This window comes from Centruroides sculpturatus, unplaced genomic scaffold, assembly GCF_000671375.1.
Source record: "Centruroides sculpturatus isolate CEXI.00-Female unplaced genomic scaffold, Cexi_2.0 scaffold382, whole genome shotgun sequence".
NCBI classification, from domain to species: domain Eukaryota; kingdom Metazoa; phylum Arthropoda; class Arachnida; order Scorpiones; family Buthidae; genus Centruroides; species Centruroides sculpturatus.
In genome coordinates this window covers 502,763-527,016 of record NW_019384562.1, presented here as the reverse complement: position 1 = coordinate 527,016, position 24,254 = coordinate 502,763, and the positions used below count along the sequence as shown (strand labels likewise).

At 33.4% G+C, this 24,254-nt stretch overlaps 1 protein-coding gene across 1 annotated transcript in view; it reads right to left on the bottom strand.

The window, feature by feature from the left end:
* Nucleotides 1–24,254, bottom strand: part of LOC111623980 (cap-specific mRNA (nucleoside-2'-O-)-methyltransferase 1-like) — a 59,097-nt gene that overhangs the window by 3,206 nt on the left and 31,637 nt on the right. Inside the window, exons 14-20 of the mRNA XM_023366739.1 lie at nucleotides 20,173–20,229; nucleotides 14,283–14,340; nucleotides 12,678–12,746; nucleotides 10,380–10,529; nucleotides 4,154–4,276; nucleotides 3,975–4,066; nucleotides 476–592 (exon numbers count right to left, since the gene is read on the bottom strand). Of these exons, the coding sequence (XP_023222507.1) occupies nucleotides 476–592; nucleotides 3,975–4,066; nucleotides 4,154–4,276; nucleotides 10,380–10,529; nucleotides 12,678–12,746; nucleotides 14,283–14,340; nucleotides 20,173–20,229 (666 nt within the window). The remainder of the gene's footprint in view (nucleotides 1–475; nucleotides 593–3,974; nucleotides 4,067–4,153; nucleotides 4,277–10,379; nucleotides 10,530–12,677; nucleotides 12,747–14,282; nucleotides 14,341–20,172; nucleotides 20,230–24,254) is intronic.

Genomic DNA, 24,254 nt, shown 5'->3' with positions numbered 1-24,254 from the left:
CAAACCTAGTAGAAATCTTTAGGCTCCAATTTTCAGGCACTAAAGAAGAGAAAAACAAAAATGTACCGTGAGTGGGGAGTGAGAAAAATGCAAGAACAGGAACAAGGAGTCAAAAAGATGAGCAGCGGATAATTCTTCCACTCCTGGAAAGTCTCCTCTTCCTCCTCCAAGGAGGCATTCCGTCCACAGTTTGACAGGAGAATGTCAAACAGAAAGGGATAGAGACCTGATAATTATAAACCCTCCGCAGTGGATGAGAAACAGGAGAGGCTTCTGGAAACAAAGTACACAGGCAGACTGTGCTTGAAAAGAATTAAGGCTATGATGTTACCACTCAACTGACGGACTGTATGATCTCACCGCACGCAACTTTTGGCCATTCGAAATGCATTATTGAACTGTATCTACGGCTACATTTCCCTTTGTCTTCCTTATACTAGAAAAATAAAGGACAATTGCTGCCACTGTCACTCACCTGCTGAATATTTGATCGATATCTTCCAGTCTGTACACGACTTTGGTCCTGAGGGGAATGAAATCTGGCCGACTGGGCTTGGATACAGCCTTGACTAATTTCTTGGCCATGGCCATTCTGTAACATTAAACCATTTTAGTTAATTTCCTTGTGTTTGCATAAGGCAACGCGACACTACCAAGTTATATATATATTAGTAGCTCGGGACGCCCCCTAGTGGGCGTTCTTTACAAATTTCCATGAGGCATGGTTCCTTTGACTTTTTTGTTCCTATCAATATGCTCTACAGCTCTGTTAAAGTCCGAATGGTAAGATTTACCCTCTGAATGAAGAGGTGATGACCCCTGTACTAACAATAAAGTCAAAGGAACCGTACCCCTACTTGTGACTCTTCTAGAGATATAAGCCCCTGAAATAATAAATTCCTATTACAAATATACTGAATTATTTATATTGTTATATTGACCAAATAATAATTTATTGGCCAAATGAATAATAAAAATTTATATTGTTAATTTAAATAAGAATTAAAATTGTTAATATAATTGTTTGAAATATGACACACGATAGGAGCGCCTCTAGTGTCCGTTATCAAACGGTTACGGGACAGACAGATACCCGTTGAATGGGTTATATATATAGATATGTATATAAATTGTCTATGGAAAGAATCATTTTGAGAGCAACGTCATGCATGACATCACTTCGGTTAAACCAATCGGCACATTCCTTAACACTCAGTATTTTTTGCTTAATATGTCAGGCAATATGTGAGTTTTATTTTATTTTCTCGAGATGGCAGAACGACTTTTCTGTCAATTGTGTTAATTTTTTATAGTGTGTATTAATTGTAAAGAATGTACTGTACATTTAACAACTAATATAGTGAACTACCTCGTGTTCCAATACCAGAACATGAAACTCCCATAATACTGTAATGTGTTTAACAAACTAGGAAGAAACCTGAAGTAACTTGTCACAACTAAGCAATTGGTGGTCGATGCTGATTGGTTAATACCCAAGTCAATTCTTTCAATAGACAGACTATAGGTGTTACCAAGATGAAGAAAACCTGGAAAATCCCACGTGGCCAGGCACAAACCCACAACCAAACTACCAGGGGTGCATATACTTTCGTAATCAAACTAATCCGAGCGGGGTAGGATTGTTTTGATGTGATAAAAAAGATTAAAGATGGCAGCCTCTGTCGTTAAAGTCAAGAGCAAAGAAATTAAAAGTACTTTAAACTTATAAATGGTAGATAAAAACATTATTATTAAAATATCGGTTAAAAAATGACCCCTCCCCAAATTTTTACATTTTTTAGACTTGGGACACCTTGAAATTTCAAAAAATGCAAAAAAATTCGGGAGTTTTTTATGAATGGATGTTAATGTAGGGGGCACGATTTTGTTCACCCTATTTGAAGCTTAACTCCTGTGCTTTTTGTTGAAAATTTCAGGAGGTTTTTGTATTAAGAGAATTGATGCTATTAAATTTTGGTAATTAACCATAAGACGTCCAGTCCTGAGTTAACTTGGGCAAGTTACATAGTGTTACAGAAAACTTTTGGCCCCGAAAAAAAGATTTTTTTTTTATTTTTGGAATGTTTTTTAAGTCTCCAAATTTTTTCAAAAATTTTTACCCATGCAAAAAAATTTTATCGCGATTTTAATCAACCTTTAATGACGCGTGATTAACGCTTAATTGTTTTTTAATGGGATTTTTTTAATCAAATTTAATTAATGGTTCTAAAGTTGTAGTGCACGGATTTGACTTCGGTAAATTTATTTAAAGTTACTTTCTGGTGTCAAAAATGACCTCCAATAGTTTTTTAATTTTTTTAATTAATACATTTTATTATATATAAGTTTAATTAAGTTGGGGGATCGGAAATCGCAATTAAAATTTTAATTTTTTTAAAATATTTAAAAATATATGGCCAGCTAGTATTCACCCTACCTTAAAACCTTATCCTCCCGGGATATATGACTCCAGCTGTTCTCAAGGTCATCCAGCTGTGTAAACAATGACTCGTCGGTGTCAAATTTCGCAGAAAGGCGAGACAAAGGAAGTTAAACTTTGAAGCTTTTTCTTCAAAATTAACGCATTTCTTTTGTTTTTTTTTTAGTTTTAAGTATTTTTTATGCTTAATTACATTAAATTAATTAATCAGTGAGCGGCAAGTGGTTAAAAGTCACAGGGTGGGGAGATAAAGGGGGGTCGTGTGTATCTCCGGTAGGGTCAGACTAAGTGACGATTTTACTCATTATTAGCATGTACAATTCTTTATAAAATCTGTCCCTACCTTCAAAATTAAGCTTTTTGCCATTTTATAATAGTTAAAAATTTTACTCATTATTAGCATGTACAATTCTTTATAAAATCTGTCCCTACCTTCAAAATTAAGCTTTTTGCCATTTTACAGTAGTTAAAAATATAAAACAATTTTAAACAAAATATCATAACAGATGGCGCACAAATATTTACTGAAAAGTTACGCAACTCGTTGCTGGATTTTTTTAAACGTATTTACTTCACATTTATAATATATTCGCTTTATGACCGCCCGTTTCATAAACATCATTATTCAAATTTTCCATTATAAAAATTTATATTAAAGTATTCTAGTTTATTTTAGTCATAACCGTGTGAAATAATACAGTTNATATTTAATTATTAAAAACTTAACAGATGACACTACACATGCAATTTTAAATGTTGCCAACTCGTTGCTGGATTTTTTATATTTGACTTTGAAAAGTTTCCTATGGCTCAATAGCTACAATCGAAGTTTTACAATAGGAATTGTTAAAAAAACCACTTCTGTTGTATTTGAGTTATACACAATTACCCACAATGCATTTTGATTTACTAATCCTAAGTATGGAAACAAATAGAAATGGCTGCCAAAAAATTTTTTCAAAAACCTTTTGTAGGCAGCAGTATTATGATAAAATTTAAAATAAAAAAGCCCAAAGCAATGCAAAGTCCAATGGATATATTATTGAGAAATACACAAGTGGAAGTGGTAACAACAAAGAATATTTTAACAGATAGGTGAAAATGAGGAGGAGAGGTGGGAGAAGGCACCAAAACTATAGGAACATTACATGAGAATAGCTAACTGGGGTCAGTTAGAGATACCTGCCAGTGTAGCTATGCCTGTGTGCATTGATATGCTCTGACAAAGCTGGGGTTATGGGATTGAATAAACCCGGCTGGCTCTGACTAAGCAAAGATGACCTGACAGAGCAGCACAATTGCCAAGACTCTCCCCCATCTTTGTCTGACCAAAGGCATGTAAAAGTGCCCAAGGCCTAACTTAACTTTGGACACTAAAAGAAAGATGCAAAGTGTTCTTTCACCCAAAGCTAAGCTAAGCGAGACTACAAATGTGAGGACGACGAGAATGCATCCCCGTTGTTAAAGCTCAAAAAAGCATTAAACAGGGAGCCTTTCATTAAGATCTCTTATGTAAGTGTAACGAAGTGCTCACCTTTCGGTAAAAGGCAGATTTCTCACGTCCATGCCTCCCAGGTACAGGGCATCAATCAAGTGCATAGAATTGATTTTTCTCTGCGCTCTTCCCTAAAACGTTTAATTGGATTAATTTTTTGTTTTTGTGGTATTTAAATTTTGTATTTTGGATATACGCTGACTGGTAATAAAAGATACCTCTCCCTTGAGTTCTTGAACAATTTCTGCATAGACCAAAGTTTCCGCAGGCAGCTCCAGGATCAGGTCCACTTTGTTCCACTTGATGTTGGGAGTTCCGTCCCAGCGAAATATATGACTCCTCTGTAAAAGATAATTAAAATCCTTAAAATTCATGTCTTACAGAGTTTGAACAATGTAATGTTACTCAAAATGTTACAATGCCACTTAATTTCAAGACAAAAAATCAAAATTATGTAACTCTTAGCTTTCTTGTAACTCTGCATATACAAGTTAATGTTGGCTTGTATCAGCTTTTAAGTGTTTTGATCTTGTGTTCGACTAATCCAGTTGTTCATTGTAGAGTTCTTGTGTGACAGTGGTGTTGGCATAATCATGATTACACACCGTGATGATGCCAACACTACTGTCCCACATTATGGCAACATGTCACGGCATCATTGTGATGGAGCTGCCTCCATCACAATGATGTCGTGTACCATTCAGTATATCCCACCAAAATGCNCCCTTGAGTTCTTGAACAATTTCTGCATAGACCAAAGTTTCCGCAGGCAGCTCCAGGATCAGGTCCACTTTGTTCCACTTGATGTTGGGAGTTCCGTCCCAGCGAAATATATGACTCCTCTGTAAAAGATAATTAAAATCCTTAAAATTCATGTCTTACAGAGTTTGAACAATGTAATGTTACTCAAAATGTTACAATGCCACTTAATTTCAAGACAAAAAATCAAAATTATGTAACTCTTAGCTTTCTTGTAACTCTGCATATACAAGTTAATGTTGGCTTGTATCAGCTTTTAAGTGTTTTGATCTTGTGTTCGACTAATCCAGTTGTTCATTGTAGAGTTCTTGTGTGACAGTGGTGTTGGCATAATCATGATTACACACCGTGATGATGCCAACACTACTGTCCCACATTATGGCAACATGTCACGGCATCATTGTGATGGAGCTGCCTCCATCACAATGATGTCGTGTACCATTCAGTATATCCCACCAAAATGCAGATCATCATTGCCTTCCGCACTATCACTTCTTTGATATTTGTAACAGCTGGTCAACCTTTGTTCATCCACGAATGCTTGCTTGTCATGTTATAGTGTAAGATTCATTCTTGTCTCCAGTCATAATTGATTTGAACCAGTTAAATGTGCATTATCTTGTCAGAAAACAGCAGTCTGTAGACCTGCTGTGAAACGTGATACACAATGATGCAGGACTTCCTAAACATGCCACTGTGTCGTTGACGTCCACTGCACCACTAATATGGGTGACTAATTACCATGCAAGATGGTTCTCCAGATTGGCATGCCAGTAGTGGGGGCAGTGTGCCACTCAGTGGTAAAGGCAGGACCGAAGTGCTCGCCATTGGTTTACCACATATTAATACAATGGCCGTCTGTTGTGGAACACTACCAAGATCTGTTGTTCAAGATTACCATCTGAAGTGGTCTGTGCTTCTCTTGTCACAGCACCATTGCAAATGAAGCCAATAATGAGGTGCCAACCAATGGCAAAATGCAGCCATTGTCATTTGTGCAACTTTGTTTTTGCAAGTCTCCTGCCAATAGTACAGGTAGAGACAAGATTCCATAGCAAGGCTTCCACTTGTGCCTGGATGACGAACATATATCATTGCAGCTGTCTGTTCTTGTCTCATGCATCCACTGTCTTCAACACCACCTCACAATTAGATTGGTACTGTTCAGATGGCAGATGTTTATCAAAATGGCCATCTTGCTTCTCTCAGCCCAAAGATGTGGCCTTTCTCAAATTCTGTCAGTCGGCATATGCCTCATATCTTTTATTGCATCATACATCCATGCTTGGCTTTCAGAGACTTCCAAACAATGAGTACACTGAAAATTCTGAACATAGTGAGCCTCTGCAAACCTTATTACAGGATACTGGGGTAGCAATTTTATTCCATTTTGGTTGCAATACCGATGTGCAATCAAACCACAACTGTAATCATTTACATATTTGTTGGAGACATAACTATATAGAGTCAAGCCTCTCTTTTTGAATAATTCAGTACACGAACAAAATTTTGAACTCATATTTGTCCATTGCTGTACGATAACTCAGTCACAGACAAGCTATTCAAGAGCCAGCCAGAGATTAGAGAGAGACGGTCAACTCCCTACACTTCCTATATTAAAGAAAGTCGATGGCTCAGTGTTAGTGGTGTGGAGATCACCTCACATCATTAGACATCAGGACGCAAATCATTGATGATGGTGCTATTTAAATTAGATTTCAATGCACATGAGGGGAAGATAGTATTTCCACTTTTTGGTATGTGCTGCAGTTGAATCTAAATTAAATTAATATATATATTAGTGATGCAACGAATATTCGGTTACTATTCGGCTGAATACTGAATACCTAAAAACAGGAGTAAGAAATAACAAAAACACAGTAAATTAATCATTTTGGTAACTTTTATTAATGCTGAACATACATTTCAATTTCGAGAAAGTGCAATTTTTTTCTTATTTATGTAAAAGATCAAAGGAAAAGTAATATAACTAAGTTATTTTTTTAAGAGATCAAAAAAAGGTAACAAATCAAATGAAAACTACCTATTTATTATGTAGTTTAGTCATCTATATACTTGTATATAAAAGAACAAGTCCTGATAGGATAATTAATGCAGAGCCAAAACTACTGGTGCTAGAAACAAAAGTTTGAGTGTGTGTTCCTTTTGTAAAGTTTAGGCATGCTAAGAAAACATTATATGAAAGTCAACCTTAAAGGGGTGAAAAAGGGTAAAAAATTTGTTTGAAAATTTTTATTGCATGGGCACATTAGATCAAAACTTAGGTCATAAAATGTGATAAAATAATAATTAATGATCTGTAAAGCATTTTTATGAAATCATCCCCTTATTATAAACTTGAAAATTAAATTAACTTTTTTGTTTCATTGTACAAAATTATTTATCATAACTGAAGTTCCAGACAGCTTGGTAGCCTGAACAGCCCCAGGCTTTTGCATGCTAAGTGACTTTCATTACAAGCATTTAGCTTTCCNATGAAATCATCCCTTATTATAAACTTGAAAATTAAATTAACTTTTTTGTTTCATTGTACAAAATTATTTATCATAACTGAAGTTCCAGACAGCTTGGTAGCCTGAACAGCCCCAGGCTTTTGCATGCTAAGTGACTTTCATTACAAGCATTTAGCTTTCCAAAGTCTATGAGAACAATTATTTGGCATTGACAGCCGCGAATTTTGTGCCAATAAGCTGCTTTGACTTGTTTTATTATGTTATCAACTCAATTTCATATTTATTTTCACATTTTCACTTTGCGGTCCTTCTCTGTTATTTTTCCATTATTTACACGTGTAGGTCATTTCATTGTTATCCACATTTGATATCATCACTTATCACATACTGCCACAACACTTATGTCTGTCTGCTACAACTGTCAAGAATCAACGCAAATGGCGAAATGTAGTGACAGTGGGCCAATAGAGAGCAGGGTGCGTGATCCTTGCCATAATGCGGTTTACGTGCCAATTTTCGTACGTGCGTTAATCAAGCCGAATAGTTTGGCTGAATATTCAGCCACATTCCTGGCCAAATATTTGGTATTTGGCCAGGATAAAATATACTGAGGCTGAATATACTATTCATTGCATCACTAATATATATAGATGATATAATATATTATCTGTATTATATTTCATTTGATTTGTAGGCATTTTTATGCTTGAAATACAGCTAAAAAGGTAAAAACTAAGGTTTTGTTTTGGGGGTCAGGAACAGATTTATCCATTTTATATTGTTTCTTATGGGAAAATTTATTTTGGTTTTAATTAAAACAATTTTTAGGAACAAATTAAGTTCAGAAAAGAGGTTTGACTGTACAGTGGATGATTAGTTAATGACATAATCCATTCAAAGACGATGTACACTACCCGAATTGTTTGTTAACCAATTATCGATTTACCATAGATTTTTATTCTGGTATATTTAGGAATTTGATTAATTCATTCTGGAGACTCAGAAAAATAAATAAAAAATTATATAATTTCTTACTACATTTAATTATATGTAATAACAATAATGCATACATAATCTTGCATTTCATCAATCATGTTTTTTTTCCATTTGTGGGATGTTAAAGAATCTGTCTAAAGTCGATTACTTTTCTCTCTTCTTCAGGAGTTTTTGGAAATGATTAATAGCATTCTCATTGTAGAGATCCCCAAGCTATTGGCCTCAACCTGGTTTAGGTGCCATTCTAAGATTGTTGTTCTGACATCCTCCCACTTCTTCTAAAGATCTTTAATAGCAGATGTCAGCATTGGTCCTCTTTCGTCTTTTTCTTTTTCAGAAGAAAACACATCTTGCTGTTCTTCATTCAAGAGTTCTTGGAGTTCTTCTAGCATAAGATCATTTTCATGGTCCATTATGAGATCTTCAGTATCATCTTCATCTCCAATTCCAGATCTCTAGCATTTGTCACAATTTCATCCATTTCAGGAGCATCATCTCCGTCTCCCTGAATGTCACACAGCTTTCACCAAGCTGAATTCAACTGTCATTGAGTGACTTTTGACCATGTCTTTTGAATGAGCCAGATAGCTTCAAGAATATCAAATGTTTCTTTACAAAATGTTTTTAATGTCATTGTTGAGAACTAGCATGTTTCAAAACACCAACAAAACAGTGTGTGAATGTACAATTTCTTGAAACATTCAATAAACTCCTGATCCATTGACCGAATCATTGAAGTGATATTTGGAAGGAGAAACTGAACAGTCAGCCAACGAAAGTCTTCCAGCAAATCATCTTCAAGGTCTTTTGGATGTCTTGGTCCAATAGCAATAGTGCTTTTAATGGTAATTCATTGGTTTGAAAGTAATCCTTTATGCTTGAAGTACAAATTTAAACAGCCATTCTTTGAAAAAACCTGCATAACCCTTGCCCTTTCATTTGATCTCCACAACACTGGCAGCCATTTTTTAATTATGGAATTTTTTGAATGCTCTAGGGTTCCCAGAGTGATAGACAAAGAAGTGGATTAAGCTTCATATCACCACTAGTGTTAGCTCCCAAAAGTAACATCAATCGGTCTTTCACGAGTTTATGCCCAGGAATATTTTTCTCATCTTTCATGCACTTCCAAAATAAACCAATTTCATCACAATTTAAAATTTGTTGTGAACAATATCCTTCTTTTTTAGTGAATTCTTGAAATTTGAGCTAGAACTTCTCAGATTCTTCATCTTCACTAGCACATGTTTAATGCCAGATCTCCTTCTAAACTTTGCAAATGATCCAGTGGTGGCCTTGAATTCTATCTCCTCAAGTGACAAATGTGAAGTTTGTTTCTTCAGTTCTTCAAAAATTTCTCTAGTCTTCTGTTGAATGCTAATCACACTAGTTACATCTCTTTTCATTTCCCTTTCTTTTATCCAAACTAAAAGCAATCTCTCTATTTGTTAATGAATAGTACATATTTGCTTCTCAGATGCAGTTTTCATTAACAGTTTTTTAAAATAAAAAGTTCAGAAAATTCAGAGAACAGAAATCAACCAATGCACAAAAAGGTTATGTATACAACTGTCAAAGTTTCTTTCCAGAAATTGTTCATAAATGGCAGTAAAATACAGTTCTACAAATCTTACACATAGTGTCACTTCTTGTGTTTGTTCTGCGAGGTATTTGTTGTCCGAACATAAAACTCTTTCCTGAAAGTATTTGTTGCCTAATTTGTTTACAGTCCGAACTGTTCATTAACCAATCACCCACTGTACTTAGTTTTGCAGTAATCAGACAATTTTATTGGGTACATAACTTGTTTTTCATCAATGAGTGTAATTCCAAAAACTATAATTGATTTACTCTTTTGATTGGTTTGTTCATATGTGGCAATGCAACACATGGGCGATCTGCCTAGAAGGAAATGCCACCAGAGAAGTCGTTTATGGGAATCTGTCCTCTATTTAGGTGTTACAAATATGAAGAAAACCTGGAGAACTCCACACAGCCAGTCCATTGGATAGGCACAAACCCACAACCAACTACCAATGTTCAGTGGTTTTATTCATTTGGATACTTGTGAGCTCTACTCTTTTGAAGTATGGAATTTCTGATTTCTAATTATTAAATTATGATTACATTCGTGTGTTCAAAACTTCAGCCAAAAATAAAATACCATAAAAAAAATATGATGGAAAAAATCATTAAAATGTAAAAAGATTCTTACTCCAAGTGATAGAAAAAATGCTCGGTCCATTCTATTTGATTTTTCCACTCCAGATACAATGCAACAATAATCACGAATGCTCTTAATTAATTTGAAATGGCTCGTTTCAAACTCCTGCAACTTTCCCGTCATGTAAGCCGTGTCTTCGCCCTGAAAAACAGACCTGATTGAAAGCTAAATGTACTAATCTGCAATAGTTATTCATTTATTTAATATTAATAATTACAGAAATTGTCATTGTCTATGTTCAAATGCTTCTTTCATAAATTATAAAAAAAAAAATTATTAATGTAATTAATTTCTAAAGACAGACCTATTCTTTCTGTCTTTTGTCAGTTTTTGTAACTTATAAAAAAAAAATAATATTTATTATCATATCTAGAAACACATCTGATGAATAGAAATGTATAGAAAATAAAAACAATTACCATAATTTTGGGCAGACACCCTACAGAAAACTGCAAGAGTGAATATAAAACTTTCGCATAACCTGCCTTACTGTATATCCCATGCCTCCAGATGGCCATCAAAAGTAAGATAAGTACCGGTATGCAGTTTAGAAGTTGTCATCTCGAGCATTAAGATATTGTCTTTTTTCTATTTCATTTCTGTTAACCAATCATTGTACATATAATAAACAATTGAGTCCAAATATTGTATAATAATCTTATTAACTTCTGGATTATTTGACTATAGTTTGGATAATTATTAATAATTAATATAAAATAATTTTTTATAAAGATAGGCAGTTAGACTGCCATCTTATACTAACATTTTAACATATTAAATAACTTTCAATCTGAGCACGCATCGGCAAAGACAATATTTAGTACGGTAGTGTACATGCACGTGCCCGTACTGACTTCACCAAATCACATTTGAAGATGTTCTGTGCATGTGCTAAGGCACTTAGTCTAAATGGAAAAGTGGCTTCTGAGAAATTCACCCCTCGTAATTTGATTTGCATGTGTGTGTTAACTGTCCCAATCACATAAATTAAGTGTAAAAATAAGTAAATACATATAATTTATCATTTTTATTTTATGACTAATTTTCTTTGTCAGGTAATACAGTACTGTACCAAATATCTGACAAACTTGGGATCAGAAGCAGTCTGGATTTTCCAGTTTTCTGGATGTGGGCTAAATATATACTTAAATTTCAAAATAAACAATGGAAAGTAAAGAACAGAATTGTTTTTAACATACCATGAGACAGCAGTCTTACTGGAACCAGTGTTGTGTGATGCCTAGGCCATAGAAACAAAACAAAGTGGTATGTGACGAGATACAGCTGTAACTACAACTGCCAAATTCAAAACCAACCAGTTTTCTGGTAATTCTGAATTTTGGAAGGCAGATATTTGGTTCGGTACTATAATAATAAAATAAACTCAAAAAAATTAAACGGAAAATGTTAATAATTTTAATTAATATCCACCCAAAATCATATTTTTGAAACACACTAAAATCTATTTAGAGGCAATTCTGTAACAAGATGGATCCTAAAAGGTCATAAATAAAATACAAGATGTGTTCAAAAAGTTGAGGATTGAGTCAAAGAATCAAAATGTATTAAGATATAAAGAAATTTTTTGATATTTTTCAAAATAATCTCACAATTTCTTTAATTTGAGAAAAATTGGCTTTTTCAGATACAAAGAAGCTAATTTAAATAACTATTATGTGCATGTGTACGAGAGAATTCTACAATTACTATCGGGAAAAGGCATGTAAATTATTAAAAAAATTGCTTCTTGATATTTATTGTTTTGTCTGCCCATTCCTGGAACTTTTTGGGCATAACTATACTTAAATAACACTAGTTATAAAAATGCTTAGTTTATATTATAAGTTCAGAAAGTAATCTCTCATATCAAACTGATTATTTAGAAACAATGGAATGTAATATATCCTTGAAGAATTTATGTAATATAAAGGTCTCGCAGTACTTGCAGCAATGTCCTGCCCCCGTAGTCGCCTATAGCCAGTTGCAATCACAATTTCGGTAATTCATTCACTGTTCTTGTTTCAGTTAACTGATTTTTTGGCCACCTTATGTATATGTTAAACCCACAACAAGAAGGTAACAAAATTAATACTTATACTTTATTTTAGACTTTAATCCAAGGTGATTTAAGTCTAAAATTATGATGAGAAAATAATTGATATAATTGAATATATATAAGTTTGAATATAATATAAAAAGCAATAAGTAATTAATAATATAATATTTTACTCTCAATCAAAAGAAAAAATACTTTTAATAATGTCATTTTTATAAGAAAATTTGACTTACTTTTGTCAGTTCGTAGAATTTCGATTTGGGGTCAGATCGATTCGGTGCAGATCTTACTCTATCCGGAAGCTATAAAATGTAACTTCTGTTAATTTGTGCTCGGTATACATGCATATACATATAAACCATGCTGAGGTAAAAGCCTATAAACAACACAGAAATATTATAATATTTATAATAACACAGAAATATTATAATATTTATGTGTTGTTTATAGGCTTTTACCTCAAATTATAATATATAATATTAGAGACACACAAAATAGAACCAAAACTCCAGCAGGAAATTCATTTTCTGCTAGAGTTTTGGTTCTCTTTTGTGTTTCTGAGGTTAAAGCTTAAAGTTGGCCAAGTGCCATAAAGGCCTCTAGTGTGTAGTCATCTCTGATTGGCACAATGAGTTAGCCCTATTCTTCAATCTGCTATATTTATTTAACCTGGAAGTGGAGATCAGATGAGTGTCCGGCTAGCATAATCGTTAACACATTTATATGGTAAGCAGAAGTCGCAAGTTTGAGTCATATTCCAGATCGATCTTTTCTTCTAGAATATTCTAAATTATTTATTTAGTTCTAATTATTAACTTAATAAAAGAGGGTGACGTATTTGCCTGTCTTCAATCCAAATTGTGTAGCATTTGTATATTTAATTAGCTAAATGTAGCCTGATAATAAATCCAGCTTGATTATTTGACAGAATCATAAGATGGATGATTGTTTTATCTTTTTCTGTCTTGAGAATTCTCTATTATCAGGCCAAGTTTTCATTCATTATATCACATTTAGATCACTTTACTACTCTTTAATACTAATCTAATGGTCATTGTGTAGTGACCGTATATAACCAATGGTATACAGTACAGTATGTTAGACCAATACAGTACAGACGAAAACAAAAAAAGTAGAAGTTGTTTAAGTATAACAAAATTAATGATTGCATTTAACTGATACAATTAATAGGTACATTTGCTAATAAAGAATATTAAATAATTATTCTGTTAAAAAAATACATAAAATGCAAACAAAAGAATATATTGCTTTAATACAAAACTAAACCTGTCCTTATTTCATTTAATGCACTAAATAAGGTACAAATGCAATGCTGGATGAGGCTGTTAGGATCTTATGGAACCATAGACCATGCCCGTAGGAGTAAAAAAGTCAAAAGGAACCGATGATCTATGGGTGAGCCTTTGCAAGATATAGCCCCCAAAATCAGCTTGTTAAACATGCAATAAGCTTAACAAAGTGTGCATTGTGACTCCCGGAATTAGTCGATACAATGGCATTTTGCATGTTTTACAAACCTTCAGCAGTCTCTAGTAAAGTGAAAAATGGCCAATTTTTAGCATTGTTTTGAGAAATAGTCCTGGATTTAAATTTTACCCCATTTTTCTGGGGTTTTCAAAATTCCATATAGGCCAATTTCGGGAGACTATCTCATGAAGGATCACACGTAGACTATTGGTTCCTTTTGACTTTTTCACTCCTGTGAGCATGGTCTACAACTCTGATAAGAGCTATAGACCATGCCTACTCCAGCTTCATTCAGAGCTGCATTTGTATCCTAATTTTGCAATCCTATATTAAAATTTTAAAACACTTACCTTCCACAGCTTTAAACATTCTTCTCTTAAATCACTTTGTTTTTCTTCATATAAATCACTAGAAAGATAATTAATAAATTATCATTTCTTATAATATAAAAATAAAAATAAACTGACAGATAAACAGAATTTTATATACAGTCGACCCCCCTATAATTACAGTCCCTATAATTACAATTCCTATAAAACTACGAAAAAATATACGTATTTTGGAAATGTTGAGTCGGATTAGTGTAGAATCGATTAATTTTATGGAAGAAAACCTTTCAATCAGCCGTAGTCCGTAAACTTGACACGTGTCGGGCTGTGATTGGAACGACTTGTAAGAAATCGGATTCCTAATAAATTGGAACGTATCTATATCTTATAGGGGGGGTCGACTGTAATTGAATATGAATATGATTTATTTAATACCAAATAATTTACATTTGTATTCAGTTTTAATGACTTGGTAATAACTGGAATCGAAATTAAGTTTGTGAAATTTAACTGATAAATAAAATTAATAATACTAAGTGGAGATATTGAATTAAATCTGGGATCTTTATCTCGAATGTCTATTAAAGATAATTGGATAGTTTCTTTGTAGGAGGAGAAATTAATAACTTGAAACTCTCTATAAGTCAATAGTTAGATATTGCTTCCTCTGATGAATGCTTAGATAACAGAATACATCAAACAGAAATAGAATTCAATAGCTAATGCTAGAGCATCTAGACTTTTTGATGGGTTCAGACCCGATAATCTTAAATCCAGGCAACAAATCCACTTATGTTACTTCCAGAATGGAAATTCTGGATCTCACTCTATCTTCCTCTAATTTAGGTAACAGAGTGGTGGATTGGCACATCTGATGAACTTTCCCTATCTGATCACAGAACACTATTTTCACTCTTGTCTTCTAGCCTAAGAAGGATGAAAGAGGATCAATTGGACACTTTTTAAAGAATGTCCGTCTTCCGGATGGGGTTGCTTCTCTTGTCAATTTGGTGCCGTATTAGGCTTTGAGTTGGCTGCAGACCTCGAGCCACAGCACATTCTCGAATCCTACGCTATTAGCTGTCATACTCGAGAAAAGTTCGTCCATCTTTTAGTTCTCGGTGAAACAAGGAGATGAAGTTTTCTGAGGTCTTCAACTTGGAAGTTATTGAACCAAGCTAAGTGTATTGTTGCTTGACGGCTTTACCATAAAGATCTTGCCTAGTATAAAAAAAACTCTTAGAAGAGCAAAAAGATCTTTGTGGAGGTCCTTTTGTTCAAACATTTCTAATGTTTCTAGAAGTTTTAGATTCATGAAGATTTCAGCTAAGAAATCCTGCTCTGAACCAGGTCTCTTGATTCTTTCCAGTAGTAAGTATTCAACCTCTGCTCAGGAAACTATTCTCTATTTACTTGAGACGCATTTCTTAGGCTATAGAGTCTCTGGAGTTTTCTAGGCCTCATCCAGACCCAATAGGTAGGCTTACCATAATATTTTTTTCTCAAACCAGGACAATTTTGAGAAAATACTCACAACAGAAAATAAAGCCTAATAGCATAAGCTTCTATGATTGAAAAGCTAAGTAAAGACATTGTTAACAAAAAACAGCAAAGAGTTAAAAGCAATTTTTAATAACTCAACTAAACATAACTTATTATTAAGAAGTTATTAATATTTATCACTAGTGTGAACTTTCTTTAAAAATTCTTTGTTATTTTTAATGGCATTAAAAAATTTGCTGCAAATTAGTTCACTGTTAATTTTGCAGTGTAGTAAAGCTTTCATGGTTGATTCAAGCCATTCCACCTCTTTCTTCAGACCATATGATATTCATTATTGAGAATATTCTTTTGACTGGTGCAGATGTGCCTGGCGTGCTGAAAATGCATTCTAAAATTTGAACAAGATTGGGCAATGAAATGTTCTTTTCTTTGAAATGACTGAAAAGTTGTATCCATTTTTCTTCACAACTTGTATTTTTCCAAATTTCATAGTTAGCTGACCAAAAAGCTTTTGCAATCACTACTTCATCAAACAGTTGATCCATGTTTATTGTATTATTTGCAACAGTTTCATTAATTTTTTCACCTGAAGCTTCAATTTCAGACCATGTTAATTCATTATTATTAACTAAAGTAAAAGATTCTGCTCCACCAAAACTGTTTTCCCATAGCTCAATGTAAGAAATACATCTGTATAAAATGTTGTAAACTCTTGTAGGATTGTATTGATATTAATACTTCCATTATTTTCTAGTATTCTAAAATGTTTTTTGCTTTTTGAGGTATAAATTTATTATCATGCCTTTTCTCAAGGTTTGTTTTTAATTTTCCAAGTTCACTGACAATATCAGTTGCACTCGCTTTTGTCTTTCCATAATCAAGATAGCTTTGTTAAACAATTTGAGTTGCCCTTGCACAAACCATAAATACGTTTCACCACAATCATTATCAAAAAATGTTTTATCATCACTGGACAGTGTTCTTGTGAAATAAAATAATATTTTAGTCCTTCATAGATTTCAAGTATTCTGTCAATCAATAGCTGGAAGTAGCAAAAGAAAACGGCTGTTGCCGTGTTGAAGAACCTTTTTTTGTACTCTAAATTTACATTCACAGAACTCTTTTAGCTTGAGTGACTTGAACCATATAAACGTTCAAAATTTATATAGAAAAATTTATAAATTTTGACCACTAAAGCTTCTATTTCAATAGGTAGAACATCAACTGCAGTTTGAAGGCAGTTGTGTATGATGTGAGCACCACAACCAATGCCACAACAATATTCCTTCCTAGTTCCGCCTTTAATTTACTTGTAAATATTGTTTTCTCCTCCATGTTTAACAACCCCAAAATTAGTATTGGAATTATCTCCACAAAATCCAATAATTTTTTTTGCTATATTATGAGTTTTAATAACTGATATTAAACAGTTTGTCAGTATTTCTGCAGTTTCAACAGGAACTGATTGAAAGTCTAAAAGTTTAACTTTTATGCCACAATCTGGTACAAAATACCCCACAACGATTGGCACAATTTTAATTTCTTTCCTGTTGGAAGAATCTACTGATACCGTCACAAAATTTGTTTTATTTAAATCTTCGCAAAGCTGCTGAAACAACAGTGGCTCAATCATATTAACAATGACGGCTTCACATTTTGTTCTGGCTAGTCTAAACTTTGTTTCAGAGCTTCATAATCAATTTAGATGAACAATCGACTGACTCAAAGCTGAGATTGTGAATAGCAACATGAAATGCAAAAGTTGCTCCTTTAGCTGCTATTAAAAATTCTTTGTCACTTAAATCGATACCTTTAAAATATGACAATATATTCGAGGAAGTTCCTTCTGCTGCTACTAGGCTTGCCTCATGTCTCACACATTTCAAGTGATCTTTTTATGTCCAAACGTCCACGAGTTAGTGAAAATTCTGAAAAGCACAGTTCACATTTCACATTGTCAATATGATCACAAACTTTTTTCAAAAACAGATAATCCTTTTTTAATTCATCGGTAAACACAGTTTCCTTACGGCATTTTGGAGATTAAATTAATGTACAGTACAAAATAATTGCAAATGTCGACTAGCAATTTGCAATTATATCGACTAAGATAGGACATGCACAGCAATGACGTGCCAGTATAAGTTTCAATGTTGCCAACTCTAATTGAAACAAAATATCTAAAAAATGAAATAAAAATATCTGGATCTCATAGGCTGTTATAAATTCTGTGAAAATATATCTGGATGAAAAAATAAAACATCTAAATTCATTAGGCCACATGTTATAAATTTTGGATGAAAACATCTAGACAACATTAAAAGTACTTAGATCTAGATACAAAATATTTAGATTGGCAACAGTGAGTGTAACCAAGGGAATTTTTAAGTTGCCAAATTGCCATTTTACCTGAGGCTGCACTCTTTTTACTTCTTATATATTTGGCATCTTTAAAATTTTACCAAATAACCAGGATAAAATAACAAACTGGCTGGGACACCGGGACCACATCATCAAGCCAGGACAATCCTGGTCAAAATGTCTGGTAAGCCTACCAATAGGGAATTTTGGAGAAAGACTAGATTGGTGGTTTCTAGTGCTAAGATTAATTGGGGCACATGCTCCTTTTTCATCTGGGTTGCCTGGGGGTGCTGTTTACATTTCAATGAGCTGGCTATCCATAACAGGGTCATTCTCTTGTGGGGTGCCAGAACATGTGACTATTGCTGACAATGTAAGTGCTGATTTACTGACCAAACATAATGCTTCTTATCTCTATATTGGGCCCAAATCAGCTTTCGATATTTCTTATAATACTTTCTTTAGAGCTGTTAAAGATTGGACTACTTCCAATCATTCTAAGTACTGGAGGTTAATTCCTGGTGTAAAGCAGAGGAAGACTTTTTGTCTAGTCTGCTCTCTGGTAAAACTAAAGACTTTCTGTCTTTTTGACAAGAATCATGATCACTTTTTGATTGATGTTATGACTGGTTTTGTTACTTTTATAAACATCTGTGCTGACCAAATCTTTCCTCCTTGACTTCTTACCTCTTTTGTAGCTCTGCTGAGGAGACTCCTCTGTATCCCATTTGCGAGTGTGCAGTTCTTTGCTCGAATAGACTTGTTAATGTGGATTCCACTTTGCCAAAATAAATTCCCTCAACTTTCCTTCAAAAGTCTGCTGTTTTTTTTAAAGAGTTCATACTTTTGAAATAATGCCGTGTAGTGCATGATGGGTCTTTCGGGTTAAAGTGCATTTGGCCTACTGCCTCCACTCATATAATAACAACAACCCTCTGTTTCTGATATGATGTCATCACTGATTTTAAGATATTCATAAACTATATTAATTTTATTCTAAAATAAGTTCTAATGTTTTAAAACTATCATCTAAAACAAACTATATAATTATAAAGTTACTAGGGGATTTGCTTTCCTGCTTGCTTCATTTGCTCTCCCATGAACTTCATCTGCTTGTTAAAAAATTTTACAACAATTCATCAATTTTTGGAGCTGCCATTTCTATCTTTTTTTCTTTTGTGACAGAAAAATGTGTCATGATGATTTTAAGATTAATTTTAGAAGTTGTTCTGAAAACTTTAAAATCTATTATAAGATCATTTATTAATAAATGATCTTATAATAGATTTTAAAAATAAAAAATTTAAATTTATATGTCTCATTTGATAGAATAGGATTTGTGTAAGCAACAGAATCTGCCATTTTGTCTACATCATGCAAATGCTACATGATCTTTTTGTTTGGTCTTTTCCGGCATGCCTGATTGTAATGTCGGAAGACGAGATTATGCATCATTTTGAAACACAAGTGCAGGTCATCTTTTGACAGGTTTTAGTACAATTGTGCAACTCATTAGTCAAGAGTAATTTATAGACACATCCTTAATTAGGGAGTGCTTCCAGTTTGCAGTAACATGCTTGGATTTTTATTCTTGGAGGGCAAAACATGAAAGACATTAATTTTTAAAATTTTGCAATAGATTTCAGTAGGACATATAAGCAGAAGTTTGGTGAGAACACATAATTACTTGGCAAACAACCAATTCATGTTTAAAGAAACTCCCAATAATAGTCGGTACAGGTATGCTTGAGTAATTATTTCAGGATAGGTGTACTGGCAGGCAAGGAGATTTTAGGTCGAGTTGGTGCCCGCTCATGCTGCATCCTAGCACCATCTGCAAACACTCGCATGCATCGTTGCTAAAAAGTAGGCTTATTCCAAAGTTTAAAAGATTTTTCTTTAGTTTTCGGCACTTAACAGTGAGTTCGTAATTTACGCAACTTCTACAGAAACTGTGCCAACTATTGCAGCTTTTTCACTGCTGTTAAATTTAATAACGTTTACACAAAATAAAATGTATTTAGTAACAAAAAATATTTATACTTACGTATTTTGTGCGAAAGCTTTTATTTTTGCTAAATGAATAATCTGTTGCTCTCCTAATCTGGAAATATTAAACAAACAATAGCTTATAAATCGTAAATGAAATGAAATTTAAATGTTGTAAATATGTTAAATATGTAAATTGTTAAATATGTTCAATCATCAATAGTTTCAATAAAAATAAAAATTTAACCATTTCAAAAATAATTTAATTTTTATTTATTTTGTTAGGCAAAGATAAAAACATTTTGTTACTTAAACAACAAAATTGTAAGATTTTATATAAATTAAAAAATTGCTTTTGTGTCTATCTGAAAATTTATCATAAGGATTCAAATTTCTGCAAATGTCTTCCTATTTAAAAATAAATTAAATTAATAAAAATAATTCTGTAATCAGAAAGCTCTGAGGGACTGTTCAAGTATTATGTCAGCAAAAATTTGCCCTTTTTTGATCCCCCTGCTCTCATCACCAGTCATCAAAAATCAAGTACCTCTTCCTCTTCCCCTAATTAGGCTATTGAGCCAGAAGTCAACAACATTTGTACATACATGGGAACTATTTTCAGACAGTTGTATATGTTTATAACACTTTTATTTATTGTGCAGCTATGAGCCGACAATTACGACCTTCAGTTTACGGACTGACGCGTTGGAAAATATAAATTCTTGTCAAAATAAACACTGGAATACAAAAGACACACAATACAAAATATATAATTTAAAAGGAATGTAGTAATAATATTGCAGTCATCCCCCCAGTAAATTTTATGGTGACTGTGGAGAAAAATAAATAATGGGTGCAATCTTACTTCATCAAAACCTTTCCTCCCCCTCATCAACAATTGTCAGAACAAACAAATCTCCTCTTTGTAAACTAATGATGCAATACTCAAATGCTCCCAAGTAAAAATATATCAATGCTAAGCCAAATGATCTCCATAATTAAATATATTTCAAATAAAATGTATTGTATGAATATACAGGGTGGGTAGAAAGTAAATAAGCATTGAGAAATCACTATAATTTTTGTAATAATAATACAATCATAAAATTTGTGCATGCATTTACATCACTCAACAGAATTTTATAATTCCTGCATCAGTGATGTGGGCAGTGACCAAGAGAGAGGCCAACCATTCATCTTTTCGGAAGCGAGTGCAGATTGTCAGGTGCTGCAAGATGTGGAAATCAGTGGCTGCCATGCAGAGATGGTGGCGTGTAGCAAAAGGACGTCTTGCCACCGTTCCTTCCGTCCAGAAACAATCCAGAATTTTCATCCAAAGCTAATGATTGCAGACTCACAGAAGATTGGCTGTCCATCCATGTCACAATCCTCAGTCGTTTGAGGAAATTGGTGGATGGCACTGGTGCCTAAATTAAACTTCTAGGCACACATCCGTATCTCCATTTAATAAAATACATTTCAAATAATTTTTCTCATCTTTGCATTTGAAATATAGAAATTATATGATATCCCAATGTCTAGTTACATTCCATCCATCCTGTACCAGTACATTACTAATATAAAAGCCATTGTCTCTCTGTGTGTGTGAATTCCTTATAACACCTGCAATTTTTTCTCCAATGCAAATGAAATTTTGGTTATATACATTTTATGTTCTGACAGAAAGTATAAGCTGCTTATTTTGTAGAAATAGCTATAGAATAAACGTTTTATTGATTTTGGATCAGTGATCGACCTATGTCAGTGACCTCATTTAGTTCATGCTTGATCACAGAATTTCCCCTTGAGTTGCATTTTAAAATATTTTGGCAAATTGCATATTTTAAACTTACTTTGTTAAATTTAAAATTTAAACTTTAAAAAAAAAAGATACCTGCATTGTGTTGCTTCTACAACAATTAAAAAAAAAAAAACTTTTTATAGTGACCGTGTGATGTCCTACTATCCAATTGAAAGTAGCAAGCCTGCTATTTAAAATATATTATTATGCATTATGTTCTGATGGACAGTATAAGCTATTGAATTTGAAGAAATATTAGTTACTCTTCTTGAATTTCTTGAAATCTTTACTTTTCTCAATTCCTGAATCTCTACTTTCTCATAGAAAGTAGTCCATCATACTTGATGGGAGAATTTCTAGTTAATAATAATACATCAAATATTTTAAGTACGGTATGTATAATCCACAATTATGGCAGATTAACTCCAGAAATGCAATTTATATATAAAGTGAAATATCGATATAATAGAAATGTGGGGGTCATCAAAATATTTTTGTTAAAGTGAAATTTCACTATATTGAAATACAACAGTCAAAAATGAAAACAATAAATTTATCTATAATAAAAATTTCTTACATTTTTAAGTACAAATACTTAGAAATGCAATTCGTCTATTCACTTACCATTCATTTGGAACAAAATTTTATACTTTCATAGTATAAGTTACATTAAATACAAAATATACACTCATCGACAAAAATGTTATGCACACCGGACAGAACTGCAAATCCCAATAATTACTGAAAAATCTGATGTACGGCTATGGAAATTATTACAGGTGTGGTCCAACTGCATACTATATAATGCCACCGAAACATCTTAAAATTGCAATCCTGGTATCTTACAAAAAAAGCTTGCAGAGACTCAGTGCATTCTGAATTTTCAGTGTACCTGTTTAAAGGTCTTTGAATGCCATGCATGCCTGTATGATGCAGTTAAAGACATACAGCATGGCTGATGAAAATTTCAGAAAGACAATACCACTGGGCTGAGGAAAACTGGATGGCTATTTTGTTGAATTGCTTTCATCAGGCCATTCTGACCTGACTGTGAGCTGTTGGAAGCAGTGGATATATTAGGCAGGCTTCAGTACTACCAGGAGAGATGACTGTTCATGAGATAAACATGAACAGCTGTAACACCTTTGTCCATCACCTATCTGTCTGTGTTGTTACAGAATCCTGTCTCTTCCTGTATTATTGATGGACAACTAGCATAGGCAAATTTTCATGCATTCTGCCATTAGCACCTGAACATTATTGGCTTTGTTTGCAGTAATGCTATGACAGAGAAGCATGAAATACTGCAGATTCGCAGCATATTATCTTTAGTAACAAATCCCAATTCCCTTTGAGAACAAAGTACTATCATGTTAGTGAGAAGGGCCAATAGTGAGTGCTTCAATCCTACCTTTACTGTTCAGTGGTTCACTGTCCTAACTGCTGATGTACCATTCTGGGGGCATTCTTATATGACAGTCATTCCTAGCAGTGATATGAGGGACACTGATGGAACAGCAATACATTTGAGAAATCGCTCATTCTCATTTGTTGCCTGTCATGGCAGGGCTGCAAACAACAATTTTCCAGCAAGATAATGCTTGGTCATACACAGCTAGGGTTACTCATTATATTGTCACAATTCCTTGCCTGCCCTGTTTCCAGCTTTATCTCCCATTGAGCATTTGTGGAAACAGATGGGACATCAGCTTTGGCCATATCAGTGTGAAGGAACTAAGCAACATTACAACATCTGGGGCAAATCTGTTAGAGGTACAGTACAGTGTCTATGTCTAGCCCAGCCCATATTTCTACATCCAGGCAAGAGAAAGCTGTACAAGCTTAACATTCCTTTAAATTATACCATTGTTCCACAGGAAATTATCCTTTAGCTATGGTATTGTAATTACTTATTACCACTATAATTACATTTGTACTAAGAAAGTTACACTCGATTCCTTCTTGGTACCTAACTTTTGTGTTAATGTATGTATATTTATACTAAAAATACAGTTATCAGAAATATTGAGCACAGCTAAAACAACACTAGTAGTGATAGAAGTCTGCCTATAATTACTATTATTTCTGCACAAAGCCATTATTTTCAACTGAAAGAAGTTTTTAATTTTTATTTGTGTTGTTTCTTTAATCAAAATTTTTTTGATAAAATCCTGTAAACTGGCATTTGTTATATCAACATTTCATTTTATTAACAATCTCCAATTTTTTCCTCCTGAATTGGTTTGTCAAATTCATTGTCTTTGTGGCATTTATTTTAAAAAGATATTAAAAAATATATAAAATATATATAGGTTAATACAGTAATCTCACCATTTATG